General features: G+C 36.2%; 1 protein-coding gene across 1 annotated transcript; it reads left to right on the forward strand.

Moving 5' to 3' along the window:
- The first annotated feature begins 1,017 nt into the window (after window positions 1–1,017).
- LOC136838421 (E3 ubiquitin-protein ligase RNF25) lies at window positions 1,018–17,849 on the forward strand. Its single transcript, XM_067103296.1, has 8 exons — window positions 1,018–1,157; window positions 5,034–5,102; window positions 5,583–5,717; window positions 7,433–7,538; window positions 7,678–7,811; window positions 8,115–8,235; window positions 9,892–10,083; window positions 11,596–17,849. Exons 1-8 carry the CDS (start codon window positions 1,138–1,140, stop codon window positions 12,208–12,210), a joined length of 1,392 nt encoding a protein of 463 aa, XP_066959397.1. The 5' UTR covers window positions 1,018–1,137; the 3' UTR covers window positions 12,211–17,849.
- The last annotated feature ends 3,960 nt before the right edge of the window (window positions 17,850–21,809 follow it).

Consider the following 21,809-nt stretch of genomic DNA (forward strand, 5'->3'; position numbering starts at 1 on the left):
AACATATGGATAGGACATAATGCACCAATTCTTTCATACTCAACCCTATGTATTTTACGAAGGAATTCGTATGATAAATGTCATTTCTTTGGTATGTTATAAATATAACTGTTAATTTCATTTAATCGACGAATCAGATAAGTGCTGAACTTGATAAAAGAGTAAGACCAGGAGATTTTTTAATATAAATCCAAATTACTATTATACTACGATTATTTAAGAGGCAATGAAATTGTACTATACAACTGATCCAATGATAACATCTAAATATGTGGTGGTGCATTTTTTGTTTTTGTTTTTAATGATATAATGTTAAAAATGGTAAATGTCAGTATTTCTACGTGCAAGTTTCTTTTCTATGATAGTGGAAATAGATCAATTTTGAAATGTGCATTTTCCTATTAAAATTTGGAACAACTAATTATACACTTAGGTAAGACCAAGGCTTTACTGGGGATAGACTGTCAGCTTTGAATATTTAAAAGACTAACCTGGGTGACGAAATATACCGTGAACAGATAGAAATTAAAATTCATCTAAGAAAAAGTAAGAAGAGTACATAATGGCGGTGTGCCAGGTCCAATATTATTTTGTGTACATACGATTGGATTGTCTTATTGTACAACAAAGTCATGTGACAAAGTTCAGTGGTTTGAAGATGACACCTAATTTTATTTCTGAATTAAAGGCATCGACGATACAGGAATTAAGAATAATTTAAGGGTAACATATTGCATTAAAAATCCCCAGAAATAAGTAAAAAACAAATTTTTACTCACTTTTTATCTATATACTTATGGATTTGTTAATTCATTTCTTTTCCTTTTCTGTTACTTCTTTCAGATGAAAACCACATTTTTTGGAAGCTCGAATATCGAGTCAGTGGCCCCTCTGGGCTTGTTACATATGAATAGCGGTTATATTCTCAATAATGACAATATAGAAATAATAATCATTACCATTTTAATAGAAATAGGTGCCTTACAGTTACATAGTCTCCTTCCTCCTATGGAACAGTTCCGTCCGGAACAAGTTCCTGGAGTGTGTTGATCCTTCGTCTGCACAGCTGAGAGAGTCTCTCTTCTGCCATTATTATTACTCCTACCCAAGTAGTCAACAATCGTATGAGAGGGCACCATGGCGACGAACAATGAAGCGTAAGCCTTTTATTTCTCATACTGCCGCGTGCTGTCGTTTTTCTAAGTGATGGCGTTGCTGAAATTATTGAGATTCTTTCCGCGGAGGTTATGTAAATGTGGGTGACATTCTGTGGATGACAGAAATTTCAAGAAATTCCTCGTACCTTCGCTTATTTTTACGGCTATCAGCTGGATCATTGTTACTGGGTGATCGTCGTAATTTGGAATGTTTAGATGGTGTATGTGGGGTCTATTATATTGATTGATTTATAGATTAGGCTTTATCTTAGTTCACATAGGGTACCCTCAGTAGATATCCCGTTTAAGGTTGACAAATCTGCAAATGTTACGTTAAGTAGGATTTCAGTGGTCGTGCTGTCATTAGTTTTGATTATTATTAGATATTTTTATAATGTTTCTATTGAATTCCCATGGCAGTAATGTAGCAAATTGGGTTTTGGTAGGGGAATTTTAAATTGAATGGTCAGGCCAAGTGCCAAGAGTTACGGTAATACCGTAAACACTTTTAAACCCAAGTTGCTTAATGGATGACAGTTTAAATTTTTGTAGGCATAATTAAATGGCATGGGTTATTCGCCTTACCACAGGGAGAATACCTTGAACCTAACAGCGTCATCCCCTCAACCCTATGACAGTAAAATTTGGTAATGCGTCCAAACATGCCTTGGTTATTTGATCAAATTTTATTTAAACCATTATCACTTTTTAGACTTGGAAAATTTCATTTTCTTATGTTCTAACGTGTGCTTTGAATGTTTCCAGATGTTCGTTCTGTTTGCATATGACCTATCTAACCACCTAACCTAGGGTAATCTCTGTAGGGGGTTAGTGCCATTGATATACCTTATGTGGTACACTGTATGCATTACTAAAGATTCTTTGCAGCGCCGCGTCCCTTCGGCCCCTAGCTGCAACCCCTTTCAATTTTTTTTTTTTACTATACCTCCATTCACATTCTCTGTCTTCCATCGTACTTCCCACCTGCTCCTAAAAAAAAAGTGTTAGAGAGAAGATGAACCGAGGATAGGGGTTGAAAGCTCTTGTTACATTTTTATAAAATCAACAATAATTCACCACTGAATATTATTGTGGACCTGATATACAGCAATTGTTTCATCATTATTTTCAGCACTGAATGACCTTATAGGTCCCATTACCTGTCCTTTGGCCTAAATTTTATATGCTAATCCCAACCGTAACCTAGGGTACCAGGTCAGTACCCTAGTGCATACTTTGTGTGGATGATTAAGTCATTTGCGAATGAAACAAACTTTGGAAATGTTCAGATCCTACAGTAAAACAGGAAAATATTTTTTGAATCTAAAATGTGATAATTATTTAAAGTAAATTTTTACAGTTATTCCTCTAATGACTGAGTTAAAAAGATGTAGTGTAAGCCATTCCCTTGACCTTTGGACAAATAGCCGTAGGGTGATGTATTTTACTCTTTCACCCGTTGGGTACTCGGTATGAGAATATTATGCGCTAAATGTGTTGATACAGACTAATGAGATGCAGTTTTGTCAAGGTTTAATCCATGGCTTCTTCTTGGACCACTAGTAAGGAGTAGTCACATTATAACCAAGTGAATGCTATGTTCAAAATCTAATTCAGAAGGCATCTTACTTTCCTAGTGAGTTTTCTGATATGCTTCACTTCATTTTTGAAGTCAGTCTTGTTTTGTTAGATATTGTGTAGTGATTATTCATGTTCAATTTCAATTTACTGTTGATCTTTCCATATAGTATTTTCCTAAAGTACTATATGAATACCTGTTTGTTCTAGTGAGTATACAGCCATGGTCTTTTATTTAGGAAGAACAAATGCAGAGTGAGGAGTCGGGGCTAACTGTAGGTGGAATCAGGGTTACTGTAGGTGTAGCAGGCATTTCTGCAGCCGGCATTTCAGAGAGAATATGACTTAACCAGACTTATCATTATCTAACCTAACTTGGGATGCTGTGCCCTAACCTGGCCAGGGAGCTTTGTCTCCACCCCTGGATCCCCTCATGTAAGTCATGACCTTTTACTTTTGTATATTTTAGGATTTCCACAATTAGCTGGAAATGGTCGCTGAATTTTAGTAACAAGGTTTTCCATGTGGTTGGGCTTTGTGACTTGATTGTGAAGCTTGACATAATATCTTTATTGTTTTTGTGTTTTATAGTTTTCAGTATATCAGGGAGATTAGAACAATAATTTTAATTTTAATTATTTTGTTTCTTTATTGAAAACTGGTATCATGAAACTTTCGGCTCATCTTGTTGATACTGTTTAATAACCATGTTTTTTTCAGTAAGACTTTTGGTTTGGTTTGGTTGAGTTAATATGTCTTGTGCGCTAACTGACAGTCAATTTGAGTCTCCTTTCATCTTTTTCATTGAATGTATGTTATTGTGTTCTATTTGTTCACCACATAGTTGAACAGGAAGCTCCCAGTGTTCAGCTCTGCTGTTCTAGATGCTGGAAAATGCTTTCGAGCAGTCCTTGGAACATATGGATATCTTCGTCTTTCCTCTTGTCACTCAACTTGTCAAGTTATCAATCAAGTGTTTTTCTTCTGGGTCTCAGATAACCGTGGTTGCTCCTCATTGGCTTAGCCGAATGATATCTGGATGTGTTGGCTCTTTTGGTTGAGGTGCCCAGAGATTTCCCTTTGACTCACTTTTGTCAACCACATTTTAGGTAGCCTCAAATACTCTATAGAACCAGTGAGTGGACTATCTTCTGTAATTGATGTTACAGAGGGTCTCTCTCTCTCTCTCTCTCTCTCTCTCTCTCTCTCTCTCTCTCTCTCTCTCTCTCTCTCTCTCTCTCTCTCCCTCTCTCTGTGATACTTTGCAACAGATTGTGGACTTACCTACCTTCTTCAGTCCATGCAGTGAAGCATGTTGCTCTGCCTTGTAACAGGTCTCCTAACTTCGAATGGTAGTGTTGCCCATGTACCCAGGAGCTTTGAATAGTTTTGCCCACCTCATTAGCTTTTGTTTCTTGAGTTTTATGTGATGCTTATCCTTCTCAGCCCAATTCAGGCACCATAGGCCATCTGGGAGAGGTCTTGGGTCAAGATCTCACCCACAAGACTTGGTCTGTTGGCCATAGGTTTCTCATAACATGGTAACAAGTTGCTGTGCCTTCTATATGTTGTTTGGTTCTTGAGAGGGCTAGGGATTCCTCTTGTTCAGAACCTGTCAGTTTCTTCTCAGGGATTTGAGAATTTCATGGCTCTGATTTGTATGTCTTAAGGGAATGTAATTTAATTAAAAAAATCGTAATATTGTCCATATAAATGTTAAATGTAAAGTTTATGTACTGAAATGTCAGCTTATTATGTAAAAAATATATGTTAAATGTTAGCATATATTGTAGGGTTATAATAATACACAACAAAATCAGATATAAGACTTCTGAATGGTATTGATGTCTTCAAAGAGAATTACAGTTGTTGGAAGAAGGTAGACTGAAATATTGTGAGTTTCACTGTTGTAGCCACTTTAGTGTAGAATATGCAGCTACCAATTTTTTACAGTCTTTTGGTACCTTAATGTTCAAAATCTAATAAATATTTCATCCAGACAGTTTTGTAGTGATTGTATGTGTGTGAATAGGTCTCGTTTAACTTACCCATTCCTCCACATTTGTTAAGCTGATAAGGGATTATTCAACCCATGAAGATACAAACATAACATTAAAATATAGTAATTACTGTAGCAGGCAGTGTAATTATATTTGTTTCACATTAAAGCCTTCAGTACACTACTGTACTATGCTGCCATTGTGATGATTAGTTTTTCTGTTGTTTACAAGTCTTTCTGATAAGTCTTTCTGATTGTGTTGGTTGGTTTTCTGTTATTTATAAGTCTTTCTGTTTCAGGATACTGGAGGAAATAGAGGCACTGCAGGCAATAATGTTGGATGAAGTGACAGTATTACAAGGAGAAAGGTTAGTTTGTGGTGGAAAGATTATAATTTACATAGAATTAAAAAAAATAATGGACTCCGTTGCTTTGTAAATGCTTGGGTCCATCCCTTATAGAGGGGCCCTTGTCCTACAGCCAATATTTCTTCAGGATATAAAGTTGTATTATGAGAGCATTGGTTTTCAGATAAGTACATAGATCCACTACTTTTTGTGTAGAAAGTGACTGACCAAAACAAGAGTATAGTTCATAATTTTGATACAGGTTTTCCAGGTGAAAGGTAGTTATGTACGCTATAGTAGTGCTGATGAAAGTAAAATTGTTCGAAGTGACTGGGGAAAAAATTTCATTTTTAACACCTTGTTGAGGGTATTTTTTTATAATTTACATAAAGATCACTATTCTGACAATCTAGGAAAGAAATAAACAGAATATCAGCTTGGGCGCTTGGCCCCTGGTCACAGCCAACATTTGTACCTTGCTAATTAAAGTTATACTTACAGTGGTGTGCCAAATGGTGTGGAGGTCTCTGTAGTACCAGCTACAGCCCAAAATATTGATGAACAGCATGTGAGAGTCACATTGGTTTTGACACTACCACCTGAATACCCAGATGTTCCTCCTAATATAATACTGAGGTATGTATTTTTATTATCAATTGATGATAGTGCTGTAATTTCATTCTTAAATTTGTGCATCACACTGTAAGCAGTACTTAATTTTTTGCAGCATTACTTGAGTGCTGGCCTGCATTACTTTTTTAGCTGTGAGACTTCTACTTGACCTTCCTGCAGTTCTCACATTTCTTATAAAAACAAATCCTTTGGGCAACCTTCTTATGAGTGTGTGTGTAGAAATGTGACTCCCTGGTCTTGTTAAACCACTGAAAAATTACTAGTTTCTTTGCAAATTCATCAATCATCCGAGGCTGGAGTGGTCATTGAACTGGGTAACAAGGTTGTTAAGTGATGGTAATGGCAGGGGGGGATGTTGAGTGAGGAAATACCCCTCACTCACCTTACATCAACATTTACTTTTTCCTAGCTACTGAGAAGAGTAGATGTGCTGTGCTCACTCTCTTCCCAGCTGTTGTTGAATCATTTTTCATTGTTTATTATTCCTTTATTATATTATTTATGTCCTAGATGGAAAAAAAAACATGATCAGTGTCGTTGTGAGTGCATAATGTCCCCTGTAATGGTAGACCCCTCACAGGTACTGTCCCTTTGGCAGAGGGGAAGGACAGGGCCCTCTCTCTGAGTCAGGGCCATACCAGCCCCTTCACCTTTATGCTAGGCTGTACAGGAGGTCACAGATGTCATTTTCCCCTATTCATTTTTTCTTGACTTCAAATAACGTTTCCACACAGGATATGGAACAGTACCAGTCAGTTCAATGAAATGATCCTACCTAGGGAGTAAGGTTTATGCATGAAAGGTAATGGTTTGTATTCTTGCAGGAACAAATATAATATTTTTAAGATCATATATATTTTTGTGAGGCTTAGAAACCAGTCTTTTATCGTAATCCCGCATCAAACATCTCTGCATAGTCTCAGAAAAAAGTGCCTACCAAGCTTCAACAGCCACTTGCAACTTGTGCTGGGAACATTCCTTGATAATAGGATCTGGTTTTTATATGTAAAAAAATATAAATTATCTTCAAAACCTGATATTTTTTCATTTAAATCTTTCATTCATATAGCCTATAGAGTGCTCACCTGCCATCCTCTTGTTCTTGGTGTTTCACGTTCAGTTTAGCGAACGGTGCTCACTTTTTATCCTCTCATTCTCGCTGTTTCACATCCAGTTTAGCAAACAATCTTGATGACTGGTTGCCCAAAGGGGTCAGTTGCCACTTGCTAGCGTGGTTGTTTGTAGCTTCACAGCTGCAATATATAAAAAAAGTTTGAGCCTGGGGACATTTGAGACAGCAAGTGGGGCTATATATTACAGTATTGGTGGATTTGAGTGAAATGATGTTTTTTTTTACAAAACTTAATTTTCACTTTAATTGCTTTTAAAACAAACTTGGTAATAGTGTTCTGTTATTTATGATTCTGTGAAGCACAAGAAAATTGAGAAAAGTTTCATGAATCAAGGCAGTATTGTTGCGAATTATATGTTTTTAAAGTATCTAATGTACCTAATTGAGAAGACAAGGAGTTAATGAAAAAATGAATTATAATAAAGATAGTAGGAAATAAAGGATTATTTTTTGTCCTCAATGATGATTTAGAATAGGCCTTTTTGTTACTATGAGCTAAATTGAAGAGTTTTAGGGTTTTAGTGTCCCGTTTTTTGTCTAGTAAAGTATGTTTACACGAGGTGTTTAGCTACTGAACATTTTCCAGGAACCCAAGAGGAGTAGATGACTACGTTTTAATGAAAATCCAGAAAGAGAGCAAACAGAAGTGTGAAGAATTCCTGGGGTGTCCTGTGATTTACGAGCTGATTGAAGTAAGTTGATTTATAGCTTTGATATTTTTTTGGGCAATATATCTAATTGATATTGTATGAGTTAGCATTTGGTAAAGAAATAAGTAGTTGTGTGTGTACGTTGGTTAGTTAATTAATGCTTCTCTTCATTGTTAAACAGGTTGTCCGTGATAATTTGACTGCAAACAATGCCCCAAGCTGCCCTTGTGCCATATGTTTACATCATTTTACAGACACAGATGTTTTCACTAAGACTTTATGCTTCCATTATTTTCATTCGTACTGCTTGGGAAGGTTAGTTTTTATAAGTGTGGATTATAAAAATTCCTTGTCTAGAATTATTAGTATATGTCAATTGTGGTTAGTAAATGACTTTATTTTTAGGACTAGTTGAATGTATTTGCTCGGACTAGTTGAATATATTTGCTCGTACAGTTCAATCCAGTTTCCAGACCAATTAATAATATCCTAAGATTTTGTAAAGAATATAGAATGTGCCCATTTTGTCATTTAGGTACATAGTTTATTCTTTTAAGATTTTCATATAGATAACTTAATTTTTTCATGAATTACGTCAGCTTCGTGATATATTTGCAGGTACATTGCTAGCTGTGAGGATGAAGCAGCTGCCGAGGAAGAAGAGCCTCAGCCTGCATGGATGGCACGAGAAAAGAAGCCCATCATGTGTCCTGTTTGTCGAGATCCTCTTCAGAAGGAGGTAGAGTATTCAGATTCTTATTTATAACTATGTTGCACTAGTAAGTAGAATTGTTCCGACACAATATACAAACCGTCGGTCCTTTACATTAGGAATTACTTTCAGCGTAGGCTGAAAGTAATTCCTAATGTAAAGGACCTCAGGTTCGTATAGTTAGGAAAAATACAATTTGCTTTCAAAAATTGTGATTTTAGTTGGCTTTACCTTTAACCAAGAAAGCAATGTAGTGGGGTAGTACTATCAGAGCACCTCTCAAGGTGCAGTTTAGGCATTACTTAAGGTTCTGCGCAGCATCCCTTTGGCCTCTAGCTGCAACCCCTCTCATTCCTATTACTGTACCTCCGTTCGTATTATATTTCATCCGTCTTACTTTCCACCCTCTCGTAACAATTGTCTCATTGGGCAACTGCAAGGTTCTCTTCCTGTTACAACTTTAAAACCCTTCTACTCTCAGTTTCCCTTGCGGTACTGAATGACCTCGTAGGACTTAGTGCATGTCCTTTGCACCGAGGTATGATACCTGGAGAAAGATTTTTCTTTCAACTACGGTATATTTTAGTGGAACAGAGTAGAGATTGATGTTTTGCTAGGAAAATGAACTATTATCTTGATAACAGCAGAGAATTTTCCATTGTTCTAGGGCACAGACTTCAGGAATTACCTGTTACAGAAGTGAAAGTAAATTAGATTCACCCACGTAAGAAAGTGCTAATGAATATATTCAAAATACTGCACGTCTCTGTCACCATGGAAATACGTAGCGAGGAAAACTTGTGCATTCCTACGCAGTTTACCAATATTTAATATTTTATGTGGTCAGGTCACATGAAAACAATGGTATAGGATTAGTTTGGTTGAAAAGGTGCGTACTATGAAAGTCAATAGAAAAGGAGGAGAATGGGACACAGAGTGTGCTGGGTGTATGGATAAGCAGAGAGGTTGGAAGGAAAGGATTGTAAAGGCAAGTGTGATGTTCCACATAAGAAATCCATGTCCATCATCTAATCACATTATCTTAATGTACTTTAGTTTTATTTTCAGTTTTCATTGTAATTGTGTGTTGTCCATTCAAAATACTAAACACATACTTGGATTATGTATCTGCGCAGTGGTAAAACATGATTGTGGAAAAATCAGCAAAGCGTTATGGCTTGTTACGAACAGGAGACTAGTTCGCCTTATGATTACAATAGAAATTGAGTCGGAATCCATTCCTTATTTACTTACATGGTTTGGTTTCAAAGACCAAGTCATGAACTCATATGCAGATCTTCATTTTTCAAAATTTATAGTTGCCTAAGACTGTTCTTGAAGATTTACTCTTTTGTTTTGAAGTGGGCCATATATAATAATATTTTAAGCAGTATATACAGTACAGTATGTTAATGATCTTAACTATATATCTTTAATAATAATCCTTAACATTCAAGTCTAGGCTAACCTAGTACCTACAACTATGGCAAATCTAGTGTATTGTTCAGTATTCAAGGAATTCTTATGTTATCCCATAGATTGCTATCTTGTGCAGTGACTCAAAAAAGTTTTACAACTCTCGAAAACCTATGGTATTATCTTGGAACTTTTTTGTAAATACATGAAGCTACCTCACACATGTTTGAACTTTCTTTATATGTAATTTATATAATTTATTTGCAGCTAAGTAGTGCAGAGCTGTTGATGTGCCTTCCACCTGAGGAGGACAAGACTGTTGCAGAGTTTAGAGCTGATGATCCAGATATAATGGCTCTTCAGCAACGCATGGCCAGGCTGTACATGGAACAGAAGGAGAAAGGTGGCATTATTGACCTCGAGGAAGAGAAGAACAAATTTTTGCTCTCATCCAATAGGGTATGTTGTCATTCCTTGATGTACTATGCTACAAATCAATAATTTTATTGTTCCTCAACAGAATATGCTGCTAATGGGTCACAAAGCTTTTTACTTTCAGCAGTTTTTTATGTGAATTTCTAGCTAGTGTTTGTAGAAGGGTTTTTTCTGTAGGACATATCATGTGTCTTTAAAAAGAATTGACAGCTAGCAGTAAACATATCATTTTATGCTCATTAGATGGAACAGTATGTTTTTCTTTAGTAAATTAGAGGCTGTTTGCGAAGGTTATATTCAGTAATTGAATGAGGGTAAAATACAATATTACTTCGAACATTCTCGAGGTTAGGTTCCAGAACCCGTCACGGAACAGGGGAATTGCAAATGTTAGGTACGAGTCACCAGAAATGCTAATAAATGCTTATACTGTATCTAGAGTTTAAACCCTAAATATGACCCAAATCGTGCCCTCAAAGCACTTTAATTTAATTTAAAAGTTAGCTTAATACATCAACCTTAAAAAAAAAAATAAATGGTCGACGTAAAAATAGAGTACAGTATCGCCTAATGGGTATCTGCCCCACTAGCACATTTACAGTATGGCACTGTACAGTATACTAATGTTACCCCTGTACTAATTCATTGGCTGCCATTTTCTTTTGTACTCACGGTAAGGTAAAACCAAGTAATGAATGGGACTGTAAACTTAATGACTAACGTTTTCTTTGTCATTGTCAGGAAGGTAAACTAGGTAAACTTCATATGTCACAGAAGTCATATAATGAAGGAACAATTCAGTAAAATGAAAACGTACGTATTGTACGTAGAGGGTACAGGTATTCAATTCATTTAAAAATTACGTAAAGACCTACAGAGAAATAGTAAGTTATAAAAATATGTGTGTCACTAACTATGAGAGAGAGAGAAAGAACAAAAATACATATGCACATTAATAAAAATAATAAAAAAATTAGGAGTATGGGTACTCACCAAGGAGGAATATTGATTTTACTCGTAAAAGCATGAAAACTTATCAGTACTTCAAAAATTAAACGGAAACACTTCTGCAGGGTTTTTTGAGGATTTCGCAAATTTTGCAGATCTGTGAAAAAATCGTAGATGCAAATTAGTTAGGTTCCAATGAAAATTTTGCGAACCAGTGAATTTGTGAATCCAGAAATGCAAATGCAAGAGATATGACTGTATCTGTTACTGCATTTTTTTTTTCATAATAGTTTTGTCTTTCTGTATACAGTACCATATTTTGTTAAACAGTTACATTTGACAGAACTGATATGGAGGGATGGAAAACTGAAGTAAATGTTCTTTGCCACAACAAAATTTTGACAAATTGTTTTTCTGATCCAGGTTTGAATAATGCAGCTAAGTCATGGTAAACCTCAGATTATTTTCATAATTTTTATGATTCCTGTTTTTATTATGGAGGTTAAAAGTTGGTTTAAACATACAACATGTTATGTAGCACTGTGCATGGAAATTAAAACGACTGCATGAGATTTTTTCCTCCTTCAGGTGGAATCTTGTGAAGGACTGGATGAAGGGAGTAATGGAGACATGGCAGGTACAAAGACTCTTGATTCCTCATCAGACTTGCCTCATGAGGAGCTGCCTGTTACGCCTCCTCACACCAAGAGAGGAGGACGTCTGGGACAACAACACAAACCGCATTCTCAAAAGGCATCATGTGGCGGTCATGGTCGACACCAGTGGAGGAATAACGATCCGAGTGGAGACAGTAGATACTGGGCAGGTAACCGTGGAGGTAGAGGCGGTGGGAATGGCCGAGGTCGTGGCGGCCGTCCTAATTATCACGGGCACTCCAGGATAATATCGGAACCACACGATTACAACTCGTACAGCTCGGACTACAAGTCTTCGCAAGTTATCGACAATGGTTATGGACACAGCAAAAGGGACCTTTCCCACGAGAATGGTTATTATAATTCTGGGGACAACAGATCCGGAGGAATAGATATGAGTAATGGGGCTGGTGGGATGGGTAGAAAGGGACCCAGAGGTCCCGGTGGTCGACAGCGCTACCCTCCAGGAAGAGGAAGGGGCCGTGGACCACCACCACCTGGCTTTGCCCCATCAGCCTACCGTCACTCAGCTCAAGATCTGAGTTGACGATTGTGGCCAGCAGGGTTGCATCCACCCTGTCTCCTCTTCTCAAATCTCTGGCTTCTCTTTGTTGTTGTCCCAAGTATTATTAATGTAACTTCTTTAAACTTCAAGTATTCTGCTTATTTAAATTCACCAAAATATAAATGTTTTAGTGATAGTTTTGAAAGAAATTTCATGTTTGTCACATTTAGGTCTGTAGTAAAATGTATTGAGTGTAAATGTATGTCATACTTCCATATTTGCTCTTTATTCATTAAAAGATTATGTTTAAAGCATAAACATAGCAATATCTTGTCACATGACTTGAGACACTCACCAGATTTTAGAATAAGGGAATCCGATATTTTCACTTTTCCATTTCATTCACAGCTTTGACAGGAAAAGGTAATCACCGCCTCTCTACTTGTTAGGAATAAGAAGCATTCCAGTTTTGTCAGTATTTGTAAACCTGGTAAGGTTAACGGCTGTTTGCGTGGTGATATTAGCGGTACAAGGTGTTACTGTCGGTTGTTGGAAAGCTGTAATGCACACTACAGAAAAGTTTATTTTTATGTTACTATCTTCTATCAATTAGGTTTGCATCTGTTTTTTTTGTATTCAATATTACTGTCTCATATGTTAAGTTGGACAGTGGTTATAGGATTTGGATTTTATGAAACATTTTATTTTTTTACAGGCACAAAATGTATAATTTTTTGTATAGTAAGAAGACTTTATATTGGTTTAAAGCATATTCTTATGTACAAGCAGTGTGTGAGTTTTTCTGGGAGCTTCCACATATTAATACTATTTGTGCGGGTGAGGCTTAAATTTAGCAATACAAAGTACATCAGTTAGCAAATAAGGATGTGGGAGGACTTGAGAAATTGCTGGATTCTAAGTGAAAATTGTGTTCAAGATTACTAAACAAAGATGAACCCTTTCATGTTGTGAGTCCAGTTTTGTGTGCATGTCGAGTGTCGAAATGAAGCGAGTGGTTATCATCTAGTGAATATGCATTTAAGACGAGTATAAAACTTAGGGTCTCAGCCATTTCTGAGTTCTCCCAACTGAGAAAAGTAATTTTATATAGGTTGAATTTGCAAAGATGCTGTTGGCTTTAGAAAAGTATTACAAATGACTTGTAAAGTCTAGTCTTTAAATTTTAAGGGTCAATATTATGTATATAACTGTCACACACACATACATTTGATAATGGAAAGTTTTTGATTTGACTCAGGATTCCTTATGTTTAGGAACTAGTAATGGGACTTTATACTTTGGTGATTGAATTTTCTAAATGCGGTAACATTTCCATTGCAACAACAAATTGAAAAGCTCCAATACCGTTTTGTCAAGGGGGTCAATTCTTTTCATTTGTCATTTTCATTTTGGGTGTGAAAGCAGATATGCTAAACTGAGAATTCAAGCCTTAGTACAGACAGGATTATGTGGGAAGAACTCGTATTTTTCTGATTACTAATTTTTGTGAGTTTTGAAAGAAGGTAAAATTGTAGGCAACACCTTTTGAAAAGGCAAATGTTTAGTCGAGGATAACTGCAGTATCGTACACTATAACGATGTTTCCCTTTTACTGATAAGTGGTACTGTAGTTCAATATTTTATTTGAAATTGAGTCTCTATTAGCGAATAGATGAATAGCATCCTTCTCCAGCATAATTTTAGCTAGACTACTTTCTTGCCTTCGAACCTTCCTCTTTTATTTTTTTTCCATGTCAGGAGTATTTGTACTTTGGACCCTTGGACATAGTCATTTTCACCCTCAGTAGTTTCATGTCACTTTCAACACTAAAATGTATAGTTTTACAAATGAAAATACTCAATGGTGCTTGCATCTACATAATGCTACTCAGTAGTACTTGTCCTCTATTGAAATGGTGTAGCCACCATTTAGTAAGCAAGTTTGTGTGCAGTTTTAGAAAAATGTTGACACTCTGCCCTGGCCAGTTTATCAGAATCGCAAGGTTAAGTGTATGTTTTATGTTTTTAATGGTAAATAGCCTGTTTCGGTGAAAAATGTGAGGACTTTTTTATTTATTTCATTACAATTTGGTGTCCTGTGTCTTTCGATGTGAACCATTGCAAGTTTTTCTTACTGGCTCCGTAGCCATTGCTATTGTTTGGGCATTAACTTTTGTAGAGACATTTTTGCAAAGTCTGGTACAGTAATACAGTAATTGTAAAGAAGCAGTTAAGTATGCTTACTGGTAATTTGAGGATAGTTTGTATGATGGTGTGTTTTTATTATAGACTTTGGGAAAGGATTTGTTGAGTTACATGCAGGTAAACCTCATTCATTTTAATTTCAATAAAGCCAAGAATAGAATTTTTAATTCAGAGGAAAATGATTATGTATTGAAGTTCTGTTTGAAGCCAGTTTCCAAACTTATAAATGGCACCATTGTCTTGTATTACCCTTTTTGTTAATTGAAGAGAATTTGAAAATTCTGTTTCAGATGACATTGAAAGAGGTTCTAGAGTTTGTAGTTACTTGTGGTTGTGAAAATTGGATCCACATATTTGAATTCATAATATCATTTTCCTTAATGTAAATTGAGTTTCTTCCACTCTTTTCTGTTACCAAGTATTTTTTTAGTGTCGCAATGTTAATTGTCTGTCATTCGACAACAGCTTTTGTTAATGTTACGAAATGATCAGTTTGTGGGATTATCATCACTAATGTTTTTACGTCAGATTTTCCCTTCTTAATGGTAGACATGAAATGGGTCTCCTCTCTCTACACTTGTGTGTTGCCGACTTTTCCCCTAAATTCTTATCTGGTCCAATTCTTAATGTGTGTCCTTTTTCTGGAGTTTTCCTGGTCTTCCTAGTGATCTTCATCTCATCATCTTGCTATTACCATATCTGCTAACAGTTCCTCATCCATCCACAACACGTGCTCGAACCTTACTATGCTTTGCAAAGTCCATCTGTTTTCCATAAGATTCATAATACAGGTGTCTCCTTACTTCCTCATTTGTATTATGATCAGTTTGCTTCACTCTTGCCTTGAATTGTAGCTTTCTTTGTAGCTATCTTCAGAAACACCTTTTTCCAACTCTACTCCAGTTTTATTGTTGGGGCCCATGTCTGCTGCATAGTTTACTACAGGACTTATAGATGCATCACAAGTATTTTCACTGTTTCACTGATTGGATGCTCATTTTTACCAGTAGTCCGGCAATCTCCCTCCATTTCATGCGGCCCACTTCTATTCCTATTACTTGTGCATTCTCATTACATGCAAAGAGGTTCTTGCTGCTGACAATCATCATGTCAGCCTAAGCGGGTGTTTTGACACTTTTGTCTGCCTTAGATTTGTTATTTGGCATAAATTAAGATAAAGTGTTTATGTTTCTTAACTGTGCGAACTCGTTTTCAGCAGATATTTGGTAAAGGCCAGCAAGATTCATCTTGTTTACAAAAGGTATCTGGTAAAGGCCATCATTTGTTTTTGGAACGGGGATTAGCACATTGCTTTAGAAGTTCACAGTTTTGATTTGCTTAAAATTAAGTAGAGCAGTTGAGGAAATGGGTAACGTTGGAATAGTTTGAGAACCTTCTTTGCTTCTTTATGCTTAGAGTGATACTATCACTTTCATCTTGGTCTTGATTTTATTTAATTGTGTGAGACTCTTATAGGAGGTAATTTTTATTAACACTGCATGGTAGAAATTGTTGTCTGTTATCATTTTAAAGTTTCATGATGTGCCATCTTTCAGTAATCTGCTATCTGTGAATAATTCTTAAGCTCTCAAATGGTCAGGTTAGAACTGTATCATGTTGTTAATAATGGAAACTGCATAATGTGATGAATTTTTGTATCAGTTTTTTCTGTTGGTACGTATTGTTTAGTGGTTACTTTCATTTCACCATTTTCTAGATGTGGGTTTTTTCAATCTGTTCCTGATTTAATGCCTTGATTTGCCTGTTTGATATTGCAGTTATTATCATGGTGCCATATAATGATGATCTTCAAGGCAGTACATTTACTTAGAGAGGCTTTATGGCTAATGCTATATGCTTTTCCTTATGCAAGTTCTACTCTTCTCTGATGTCTTGAGTCTTATTTTTATGGTAAGTTTTCTGCAACTGTGATTTTCTTTTAAGTTCATGTTTGATCCGTCCAGAAAAAATGTTTGAATTACGGTTTGTATCTTACACAGCATACTGTTAGCCATTACAGTTGTTTGGTGGTTGGAGGGAAGCCTTTTAGTTCAGAGGTAAGTTTTACTTTGTTTTTATTGATACATTATGCATATTATGAAATCCAAGAGAGTACTTCACAAGCTGTTCTGTGTTGTACATATTCCAAGGCTTGGTTGTCGTTATTTCACATGAGCTTCACATTTTCTTTAGTTCTTTTTTGTAATTTAGTATCTTAAATCTTTGATACCCTGGTTATTGTCTGATCCTAATTTTATCGTTTATTTAAGCCACCCCAAAATGATTGGTTCAAGCTTGTCATAAACTCTGTTTGATTTGCATACTGTACCTGGTAACAGAAATGATGTCCAACTATATATGCAAAGTATGAAGCGTATTTTTTGCTTTTCGTGTATTTTACATTGCCACATTGTAAAGAAAAACTTGCCGATATGAATTGCGTGATAGTCAGTTTGATACTCAGCTGAGAGATATTATGTTTATGTCTAGAAACTAAGCAGCTTTTGATGTAATAAAGGGAGTCAAGCTTTGTAGAAAAGTAATAGTTAAGGAGAAGTGAGAAAGTAAAAACAGAAGGCTGCATTTCTGTTGGCTTGTTGTTGAGAACGTGCGTGCGTTTCATATTTCTTGTACTGAATTTTTTTCCCAAAAACTTCATGTGAAGGATCTATTAATGCTAAGCTATTTTGAAATAACAGTGAATGTGTTCCAGCTGTAAGACTGGAAACTGAATAAGCCTCTCAAGTTATAATAAAAAAGCTCGTAGGTTTGTTGACGTACTGAATAATATTTAATTGAATCGGAATGGGAGCCAGTAGGGCACTTCAGTTAATCGTGTGTCGGAGTTTTGATATTTTATGTTTTAATTCAGAAAGTATAATCATACTACGAGAAATGGTGCATCAACATGAAAAATAAAATGTCTTTCATAGAACTATGTATTTCATTGTTTACGGGAAGCAGGCTGTACTGAGTAATGAATCAATTTATTTTATGTGTGACCCATACTGCCTACCTGTGCTAATGAGATATGGCGTCTATTCAATGCTGGTACTTTGTCTGTTTTCGTGACTGCAGGATCAAGCACAATTGTTTTTCACTTTGTCTTAATCATTGTTTATTTACAGTCATTGCAAAGCACCAACATTTCTTTTGAAGGGCTTCACATTCAGGTCATGTACTGTTAAATGTTTCGAAGGAAAATGTGTAACTTGACAATTTGAAACACAAAATCAGTCCTGTTGAAATTTCTCTGCCATTTATGTGAAATTGTAGTGCTCTGGTCCATGATTACTCCTGTAACAGTTATTTCTTTACTGTTAGGTCTGTCCTTGTGTATGTTAAGGGTTTCTGTCTTTAAAGGGTAACTTAAGATTTTTCTCCCATTCTAGATTTTTCTAATTAAGCAAAAATCCATAACTGTGTAATTGTTCCCCCCTGAACCTGAAGTTAAATTCAATAAAGTGTCAAAGTGAGGAGTAGAGTGATTTACAATAGGTGTTTTCGAAGCCCTTTAATCATTTCAGCGTGGCTTTTGTGGTACTGTAAAGAACGCTTCTTTTCTTTTTCTGAAATGCTAGCCCAATGGATATGCCATGGCCTCGTTTTTGCAATAAGCTTTCAATACAGTAATTATTTTTCCAGTGGCAAACCAGTGGCTTTCACATCATTTAGCAGGAAAAATCTTATCACCTGTGGGATGAGATTCTCCTCTTGGCATTTAAGACCATATTCATATTCATCATACAATGGGTTCGGTACAAAGCTTCGGTCTGCAGATCATGCTGTGTATTTTTCTTGTCAGGAGGGAAATATTTGTTATCTTGTTACCATTTGTTTAGAGGTGTTATGATATGTAGTGACTGTTCTTGTGAAGTTCCCTCAATGTCTTGTTATAGTCACTTCAGTGACTGTTCTACTGGCTGGCCCTACTGCTGATGTTCCACCTTTCTGTTGATTGTTTTTATGGCTTTCCACGTATTTCATTGCTCCATTCATGTCGTGCCATTTCTGCTAACTGTTCCAGCAGGTATTCTCTTAATGTTCCATGTGTTCTTATGATTTTGATGTGGACAAACCACACCTTTACAGGGACATTTATTTGAGCTTGCTTTACATGGTATGCTGTAGGTAGTGTGAAAGGGGTCTCTATGTTGTGTCTTGGTTTTTCACTTCTTACAAGAGAAGAAATGCTTTGGAACAACCCTGTTAGTCTAGGAATGTGACTTGGCATCCTGCTAAAACTACCTTTAAGGAAGAATCATCACTGGCATTCCATCTCTTCATTCCCCTTAAACTTTTAGCTCATTGTGGTTAGTTAGGGGCCACCAGAGAGCAACTTCTTGAATTTGACTCACAGCTCATCCATAAGTAATTACTGAGGACTGCATTAGCCAGGTCTTTTCATTTCATCCTGGGTCCATTTTCCCGCCTCTTTCTCTGTCAGGATTGATCTGTTGGTGCTGACACAAGCATGGTGTTAAACATGGTCTGGATTACTTTAAAGTAAGTGCATGCTGTATGTGTCAGAGGGTGAGCATTTAATCTAAGAATAACTACTGTATTGATGTCCAATGATTTTATTAATGCCCTAACAGCCATTTCAAAATATGCTTTAATCTGCAACATAGGTTTCAGGAGCCAATCTGCTCAGATTCTGTGGCATAGACTCTAAGGTGGTTTGGCAAAATTTATATGAATTTAAATTTTTCTTCTGTTGTAATCGCAGCCATGATTAGCAACCAAAAATGCTCACTTTTACCCTGTTGGAAGATGGAAACCATATGAAATAAAAAAAATGATGAAATTTACACAGGCAAAAAATTACTTGTGAAAACTAATGCCATGCAGAAAAGCAAAAGACCCAACAACATTGAAATTTGTTTATATACAATGAAACAAAGCACAGTACCATCAGAACATCTTTTCACAGACTGGAGTTGCAACAACAAGGTGTTCATGAACACCTTGCCAAATCTGTTTTAATATGACAAATACGGAACTGAAAATACTAAACTGAAATGTAAGTCAAATGACTCTTTGACAGACCAAGTAAATCGTAAATACCAAGCAACTCTTAACTTGAGAGACCAAATTAAAAACCATACATTGAAAATAAAAGACTTCTAACACTGTATCAAGAGATAGTGAATGTCACCATTTGAGGCACAGAAAAACTGAAAATAACATAGCATGAAAGAAAATAGGAAGGAACTTTTAAAAATTAAAACAAAATGTTGATGACTACAGGGAAAATGGTCCATCTGTCAGACCAAAAATGACATTCAACAGCAAGAAATATATTAATGGAACAAAGAAAATAAAATGCCATTGTTATTATTGGTATCAGAAGAAAGAAAAACAGTACACCCATATACTGTAAAAAGAGTTGTCAGTCAACTGTTTTTATACCAACAGCAGAGGAAACCCGAGGTGAACAATTTCAAAGGGGGAGATAGAATTCTGTCACCTTTGATTTTCACCACCATTAAATGCCCTAAACTTAGAGCAAACACAGCAGAATTAACAGTTGCAACATGTTTTCTTGAGTCACGCAACTAAGTTGAAAATGTATGTGAAGACAGTTTAGTAAATTTTTTTAGAGAACTAATGTAATATAACTAATGTAATATCAACTTTGGGGTCTTTTGGCAAGTGGGGACATCTGTAAGGAATATTTAATGAAAAGATAATTGAAGAAATTGTTTGATTTGTATGTTGTAAACACAATGCAATTGGATGATGTTCTGTAAGAAGTTACTGGGTTTCTCCAAGATGTATTATGGTTTTAAGGTTGTTAGGCCTAACATTCCATTGAATGATTTATTTATAGAGGCTATTTTGTGAGAGTTGTTGGGTTTTAGAATTTAAAGAATTTAATGAGATTCTTTTTAAGAGTTTGTCCTTATTAGGTATGAGACTTTCTTTACGGTTTGTTGTAGTTCAGTTGGTATGGTGCCAGAGTAGGTACTACAGTATATTGTACTGGCATTTTCATTTTTGTGAGGAAGGGTACCGATACTCATGTCCACTGTTATTGCCTGTTCATTGGCCTAAAGTGAAAACTTATTTTTCACAGTACACAGTTATACAGATTTTGGTTAGGAGAGTCTACCACCCACCAGTGGGAGCTTACAAGGATAAACTGGTTCTCATGTAAATGGTGACCATCCTGGGAGAACTTACTAGATACAAACCGTAGCCCCTGTTCCTTGATGGTTGTCAGTCAGTCAAGACCAGGCCCAGCACTGATGGCAACATTTGACAGAATCTTTTGTTCCTACAGAAATATAAACCACTGTATCACTTTGGTGCAAGAGTATTCCTAAGTGTGAGCTAAAATTGCTTACTGAACTTGCCCACAAGGTTGGTAAACACTTAGGAAAATGTTAATTGACTATAGAACTGCAGAAATAAATCACAAGTTTAGAGGTCTTACTTAATTGCAAAAGGAAGAAAAACGGCAATTGTAGATAATTTTTCAAAATCAAATATATAAAATACAGAAAACCTATGTGCTAAATGGCAGTGTTTATATAAAAAGTGCTAATTAAAGCTATAGAATCTAATTTAAGGCAGAGGTATTAGGTCTATATGAATTGAGTTATGAAGGTCATTGTTCCTCACATGCATATTTCTACAGTCAAACCTCGGTTTTCGTATGCCTTAGTTTTTGTACGATTTGGTTTTCGTCAACTTTTTTCGTCAAAATTTTGTCCCAGTTTTCATACATCCGCTTGGTTATCATAGAGTTGAAAATGCTCCATCCCAAAGGCGTCCGCCTGACCTCGTGCCTCACAAAGCATCCCAAGCATTCATGACCTGGTCTGCCTTTGTTTCTCATTGAGTGAGCATCACCCTGCTCGTTCATCTGAAACATTTCGTAATTCATTGTTTTTTGTGTTTTTTGTCTGAGTGCGACTGCTAAATAAGCCACCATGGGGCCACAGAAAGTCCCGAGTGCTAGTCCTTCAACAAAGAAGACGAGAAACACTATAGAATTCAAGAAAGAACTCATGGCAAAGTTCAAAGGTGGCGTACATGTGGCCGACCTTGCCAGGATTTACGGGAAGTCTGTATCAATGATCAGTTCCATTCTGGTGAAGAAAAAATAAATCAAGGAAGCTGATGTTGCGAAAGGGGTAGATGCACTAACGAAACTGAGATTGCAAATAATTGAAGATGTTGAGAAGTTGTTGTTGGTGTGGATCAACAAAACACACTTAGAAGGAGATAGTGTTTTGGAGGTGCTAATTTACGAAAAGGCAAGGCTGTTGCATGGGGATCTCGTGAAAAAATGCCTGGAACGAGTGCTGCTGTTGGTGAATTCAAGGCCAACAGAGGCTGGTTCAACAAACTCAAAAAGCAATAGTGCATACACAGTGTGGTAAGGCAGGGGGAGGCTGCAAGTTCGGACAAATGTAGGAATTTGTTGA

This window comes from Macrobrachium rosenbergii, chromosome 5 (assembly GCF_040412425.1).
Source record: "Macrobrachium rosenbergii isolate ZJJX-2024 chromosome 5, ASM4041242v1, whole genome shotgun sequence".
Taxonomy (NCBI): Eukaryota; Metazoa; Arthropoda; class Malacostraca; order Decapoda; family Palaemonidae; genus Macrobrachium; species Macrobrachium rosenbergii.

What these genes read in the sequence shown, in the direction of transcription:
- LOC136838421 (XM_067103296.1), top strand. Translation starts at nt 1,138, where the DNA reads ATGGCGACGAACAATGAAGC. An exon ending in TGATTTACGAGCTGATTGAA is followed by an intron (nt 7,539 to 7,677) that starts GTAAGTTGATTT and finishes ATTGTTAAACAG; the next exon opens with GTTGTCCGTGATAATTTGAC. An exon ending in GAGATCCTCTTCAGAAGGAG is followed by an intron (nt 8,236 to 9,891) that starts GTAGAGTATTCA and finishes ATTTATTTGCAG; the next exon opens with CTAAGTAGTGCAGAGCTGTT.